This window comes from Mesoplodon bidens, assembly GCF_964165515.1.
Source record: "Mesoplodon bidens genome assembly, chromosome: 2".
In the NCBI taxonomy this organism is placed as follows: Eukaryota; Metazoa; Chordata; class Mammalia; order Artiodactyla; family Ziphiidae; genus Mesoplodon; species Mesoplodon bidens.
Window position 1 is genome coordinate 74,383,546 of NC_138177.1, and position 6,509 is coordinate 74,390,054.

The 6,509-nt window shown below is 45.7% G+C and overlaps 1 protein-coding gene across 4 annotated transcripts in view; it reads left to right on the plus strand.

Moving 5' to 3' along the window:
• Window positions 1-5,997, plus strand: part of GATAD2B (GATA zinc finger domain containing 2B) — an 84,530-nt gene extending 78,533 nt beyond the window's left edge. For all 4 annotated transcript variants that reach the window (XM_081225911.1, XM_081225912.1, XM_081225910.1 and 1 more), the window contains 3 exons: window positions 691-801; window positions 959-1,076; window positions 1,730-5,997. In XM_081225911.1, the coding sequence (XP_081082037.1) occupies window positions 691-801; window positions 959-1,076; window positions 1,730-1,863 (363 nt within the window). In that variant the 3' untranslated portion in view covers window positions 1,864-5,997. The remainder of the gene's footprint in view (window positions 1-690; window positions 802-958; window positions 1,077-1,729) is intronic.
• The last annotated feature ends 512 nt before the right edge of the window (window positions 5,998-6,509 follow it).

Consider the following 6,509-nt stretch of genomic DNA (forward strand, 5'->3'; position numbering starts at 1 on the left):
GAGCTTAAGGGAAAGGGACAAAAGGCTTGAGACTCTTGGCTTTCCCTGGTAGTACTAAATAATTCCTTTATTCTTGATTTCATTTCCTTAAACAAATGGATTTTGGTGAGAGGGATTTATATTTGTACTAGAAATCTCTTTGAGAGAAGTAATTATCTGCAGTCCATATTTGACAAAGAAATGACAAAGGAAAGGGTAGATTATAAAGTAGCCCAATGAAGATTAGTGGTTGCTAGAGTGTGTGAACTCTCATATAGTATTAATACAATGAGAATATCTTGGAGTGGGGAAGATGTGTTGGGAAGCTCAGATTCTTTTCCACCCCACCACCCATCAGACCCCTTTGGGTAGCATCATGGGTTTCCTGGAAAATGGGTAGACAAGAGTCAAAAAATAAAACTTAGTAACTCATCAGCCTTAATTAATTACATTAGTCAGCTCATCGCCAACACCCAGATCTCTCCAGCCAACTTCTGAGAGCCAGCTTTCTTGGAGAGAGGGATTCCTAATCATTGAAGTGTGTAGGTTACTTGTACCCAGAGATCTTAGTGCACCTACCCCACCAAACTCTTTTGCCTTTTCCATATCCCTCCAACTAGCTGGCAACATTAGAGATAAGAAGACCTCTAGGTTTTCTGGTTAGGAAATTGGGTGCTGTCCTGCCCAACTTGACCTGATGACTCCCAACAGGAAATTGAACAGCGATTACAGCAGCAGGCAGCACTCTCCCCCACTACGGCTCCAGCTGTGTCCAGTGTCAGTAAACAAGAGACCATAATGAGACATCATACGCTTCGACAGGTGAGGATTTCTCTTGAGGTTTTGTCAGCCATTTATCTCAGTTTGTCCTTTCTTCTGCAGAAAGTCATACTGCTTTTCTGTACTCCCATATCCTTACCTCCCCCTTACACCTTCCATCATGGTAAAGTTATGATCGCTTGTCTCCTCATCATTGCAGGCTCCACAGCCCCAAAGCAGTCTCCAGCGTGGTATACCCACATCTGCCCGTTCCATGCTTTCCAACTTTGCACAGGCACCCCAGCTGTCTGTGCCAGGTGGCCTCCTTGGTATGCCAGGTAAGAAGGGTTGATCTGAGAACTTTTCTCAGGGTTTGACTAATTAGTATGCAATTCTTTAGCAGCCCCTTTAGGTGAATTGTTCTTTCTTTTGTTTTCTGCTCTTTCTTTAGGCCCTACTCCCTTCACTCTTGTTATTTGGCAAAGGTTTGCTAAATCCATATTACATGCTAGGCACAGTACACTAGGGTTTTAGTGGTGAAAATGACACAGTCCTGTCTAGTGTGCCCTCTTAGTGGGCATGTGGTTATTGATCTCTTTTGGCCAGAATAGCAGGGTTAACTGTCCTGATCCAGTTTGAATGACCCAGGGATGCTTCTTTACAGTCAGCAGGCCCAAAACCAAAGCAGATTCAGGAATTCCCTCTTGGACTTGATTATTTTCCTCTCACCACTGTTTTCTTTGACTCTTCTATACCATCAGGACTATGTTTATTATTCCTGGTAGGATTGAAGTTTTGGAAAGACCTCTCCTAAAGCTTGGGAGCAGGGTGGGTAGTTGCTGCTGAAATAAAGCTTAACTGAGCCTGCAAAGATGTAGACAACTTCTAATGTTTCCTCTGCATCTCCACCACTGCAGCCCCCGGGTAGTGCAGAAGAAGGTGTCATTTCCTCTTTTAATACCTGCGCTCCACTTTTGTCTCCTGGGTCTAGGTGTCAACATTGCATACTTGAACACTGGTATTGGAGGACACAAAGCCCCCAGTCTGGCAGACCGACAGCGGGAATACCTTTTAGACATGATCCCTCCCCGGTCTATATCGCAGTCCATCAGTGGACAGAAATAACGCCTGTTCCACTTGTACTGCCCCAACCTTGTATCCTTTACTCCTCTCCTCTCCCATTGCCCCCAACTTCCGTCGCATGCAGTGCCTGTACTGGTGCCTACCATACACGGAAAACAAAACAGAAAAACAGAAGACAAACAGTAGAAATCAACAAGAAAACACACGCCCTGCCCCACCACCTCCCCTTTATTTCACACTGCTGCGATCTGTTCTTCTGCCACTTTCTCTCTTCAGTTTTCTATAACAGTGAGATGGATCTTTGCCTCTGATAGAGGTCAGAATGAGGTCCTGGGGAGAAATCCAAGCCCTCTGACGTGCGTTTCTAAAGTTTGTTTTTATGCTTTAATTATTATTATCATTTCTAATGATGTTGTGTGTCGTCCCTTTGTTCAGTGGACGGTTAAACCTTTTTATTTTCCCCCCAATATTTTTTTTTCTCTTTCCTCTCTTTTTTTTTTTTTTTTTTGGTAAACACAAATGATATTCAGTTAAGTGATAGGAGCATTGCAGTAGGGTCCCCAACTGCCAAGTAGGACATGACTGGGAGTGTTAGGGGCAGAAATTTTTAATGCACTTAACCCCAGGGTCAGGGGGAGGTGGTGGCGTCAAACAAGGAGGAATAGCACACCTGCTGTGGGGTGTCTCTGAGCTGCACAGTTCTGGAGGCAGTGTTGAGTATTGAAGTTGGGCTCTAAGAATGAGGGGAAAGAGCCTGGAAGGAGAAGCTTTAAAACTTAACCACCCTAGAATTGACCCATAAAGAAGGGGGAGAAAGGGGCGTGGCAATGAGCATAATGTTGAGCCAAGGAGGACTGAGACCAGGTCCTGGCCTTCTGGATGCTGCGGGAGTGCGACTGGTCTCCTGACCCCAGTGGAGACACAGAAGTCTATTCCAGGCCAACTAGCCCCAAATTATATCATCTTATTTTCTTTGTAAAATTCTCCCCCATCCCTCTCTCTTTCTTTTCTTTTCTTTTTTTAAATCCTAATCTGCCCTTGGTAACCACAGCCCCATCTGTAATATATAGGAGTGGCTATTCCTAGCCTGATTTTGCTGGGTGTCCTGGGCACTGGATGGACATGAGTGAGTGAAATGTCAAAGGGAGGAAATAAAGGGAGAAAGAAAGAGGGGTTTCCCTCCCAACAGTTGCGACTTTCCCATTTGTCTCTTTACCTTCTGAGCGCCAGGAGATGAGGGTGAGGGCACCTAACAGATTGGAGCACTGCCCTGACCCTGCTGCACTAACTGCAGAGCCAACCGCTCAAAGCCAGACAATTCATGTCAAAACCAATCCTGGACTTGTGCTATACAAGTAGTTGTTGTCTTTTTTCTCCCCAGAATTCTATAAATTTTGCTTTTTTGTTTGTTTTTACTTTTTTCTTAAGTGCTACTAATGTAGAGAATGAATTGAATTGTGCAATGTTGCTGTTCTGGGGATTGGGGAGATTAGCATCCCATTTGCCCCTACTGTGGGGGAAGGGGGAGGGGACCAGGCTGTTTTTGAGGTAAGGGAAGCCCCTTAAAGGTAGAGGTTTCTGCTCTCCTCATAGTGTATGCCCACCTGCCTCTCCAGCCGTAGAAGCTGCCAGAGTTCAAGGAAGGGATACTCTCAGCAAAGAGGTATGAAGAGAGGAGTTTAACATTTTACCCTTGAAAGCCACCTGGGGAAGTTCCCCCACTTTTATTTTTTAAATTAAATAATTTTTTAAAGTAAGAAGGCACTTTTAAAATTAACACACACACAAACTGCACATCCTCCCCATAAAGTTTGGGGAGGGGATGGGAGAAGGAGCTGGAATCAGGCTCAGTTCCCCCCACACTGGCCTCTACTCCCCATACTCCAGAGCCACTGTGGGTGATTATACTGGCCCTACGGGCCTTCCTGGCTTTTTTTCTTTCCTCCCTTCCCCCAAATTCATTGAGCACTTAATAAAGGAGCAGAGATGCAGCCTGTGTCTGGGCTCCCCCAGTGGTGAAATGATCTGGAAGCTAGACGCTAGTAACAGGTAGTGATGGGGTCGTTTCGAGTATTTTTCTGGGGAATGTGGAACCCCTGACTGTAAGTGGTGGGAGAGGGAGGGGGGTTAGTGGAACTGGGTCTGGGATTATTTTAAAATTATATATATATATATAAAGATATATTCTTACATCTCTCCTTTGCCCTCTGTGCTTTGAAAGCACTGGATAAATCGTTTGGTTTTGCTTTTCCCTCTTCCACGAAATTGGAAGCTTTTTTAAGAATATTTTCCCTGCAAGTCATCTTGCCTTGTGGCATGTCTGTCTAGCTTCTTCCCCCCCCACCCCCCATGATGAAGTGCCATTTCTGTTAAGTCTCCCCTCCCCCAGCTCAGAGGTGCTCAGAGGTACGAGGTACCCAAGTTTGTCAATTGAGATTAAAAGTAAGGAACAGAGAATGTGCAATACCGTCTGGCTGGGGGGTGTCCCTGCCCTGAGCTGAGTCCCTTCCCTTGGGAGCCAGGCCACCTTTGAATGGGGTTTGGAAGTAATATGTGTCGAGAATGGGGGATGATGGGGAAGGAAAGCCTGTAGTCGAGTGCCTGCCAAGGTGCTAAGGCGATAGGGGAGAGGATGGAGTCTTCCCTGTTTTGTCCCCTCAGGGTCAGTTACACAGAGGCTGCTTGTTGACTAGTATAGCTCCGTGACCCTTTGCTCAATCGCTGAGGTTTGATTTCTTACCCTCTCTTCTCCCCGTTTTCATACCCTTCCCAGGGATTAGTGACAGGGGTGAGGTTCCCCTAATCATGGTAAAGTATTAGCCTTCCACCTCCTCCCTTTCCTCCCTCTCCCCCGTCCTTCTGTTTTCCTCATTTCTCTACTTTTTCATCACTGATTGCCTTGTGTCCCTCCAAGTCTATTGTTGCTGTCCATCCCCAGGCCTTGGGCCCCATAGACACTAAACCTCATGCCCTAAAGATAGGAGGAAAGACCCTCTGTTCAGAGTTATTTTACCCCTGGAGCATTGAAGCTCAGGGTGATACTAGAGTGAGGATCCCACCAGTTTTGCCTGGCTTCCTCCATCCCTAGAGGCTTTAAAAGTAGTAGTAGTTTATGGACAGTGGCTTACTCTCTAGAAGCCTGATATGGGTGGATAAGCAGTAAGGCTTGGGTAAAACTGAGGCACAGAGGTCCTTATTTGTCTTCTTTTTTCTTTTTCTTTTTTTTTTTTTTTTTGTCATTTGACCACAGCATCTGGACTTCTTTCATCCCTGGAATAAGTACTTTTCCCACATTTTTTGGATGTATGTATGGTAGACAATTTTTTTTTTTAAGACACAGAGATAAATGTTTTCCTGCTTTGGTTACCTTTCCTTTCCCCTTTAAAAGGAATTAGCTATAGAACTGCTTTGTAAAGATGCTTCTTGATATTTTACTTTTGTTCCTTTTCCCCAACCACTCCCTTTTCTCCCCACTTCTCCAGAAGGCATAACCTTCTCTCCACACCCGACACCCCAGTCCTAGGCTCCCTTCCCCTCCAACAAGACCTTCATTAGCTTATGATATTTGCTGCCGAGATGTTATAACAAGGACTCATTCGTGTATATAAGCTATTTCTTGATCCATTTAAAAGGAATTGTACATTGTGTAGAAAAAAAAAAAAACTGAAAAAGAGAAAAAAAAGCCCTAGCCATGGATATTGTGAAACTGTGTTATGTCATTTTGTAATGTGCCCGTTTGTGTATGATCCGTGCAAAAGGGTTTCTGGGGAAGGGGAGGGGGTAGGGAGGCAGGGCTGTGGAGGGTGGGTAGGGGAGTGGGCCGGGCCCAGCACACTGAGACTGGCAGCTGCTCCAACCCCATCCCTCCTTAGAGATGCCACCTCCCCCACCACCCACCCCTAATTTGTGCCTTGCCTCCCCACCCTGGAGTAGTCCCTCCGGGTCACCAGCACTGCCTTGGCAGAGCCCACTCCCTACCCTAACCTGCCCACCCTCCCTACCCCCCAGCATTAGGTTGATACTGTGGGGAAGTGCTGGGGGTTGGGAGGTAGCCGAGGAATGGGGCAGTTCCCGGGGGCATTGAAACCAAGTATTATTATGAATTGTAATTGTATTTGCACTGTTTTTTTTCCTCTGATTGCATCAGCATATATACAATATACCTATATAACAAAATTCAGTGTCAAGCTTTCTTATGCAAGGGATTTCCTCCAACCCCCAAAAAGAACCTAGTTTCATGGGCCTTTGAGGGTGGATTGTCATGGGATGATAGAAATGATTTTAACAAGTCATCCTAAGAAAGTCTCCCCTAGGGAGAGCCATATCCATCTTTGTGAATTGGGGTGAGGCTGGGTTACTGCAAAAGCTAAGGCTCTTAGTCCGGACTGTGGAGAGTAAAGAGAACCACAACACAAAGGGAGGTGGGTGGTGGCACAGTCTGGAGACCTGGGGTTTAGTCCCAAGCTTTCCTACTAACTTGCTATGTGACCTTTGGTAGAGTTAATTTTCTGGGTCTCAGTTTTCTTATTTGTGAAGTGATGGCAGACGGGGGGAGATCATCTGGCCACCAAGTTTAAAATGCTTCCTTCCCCACCTACAAAACAACTTGAGGTGAGGAAAGTGTTGGGCTGAAAACCCATGGAGGAAACCACAGTGACTAGTGTTGAAGTGGGTAAATGTGTGACAGT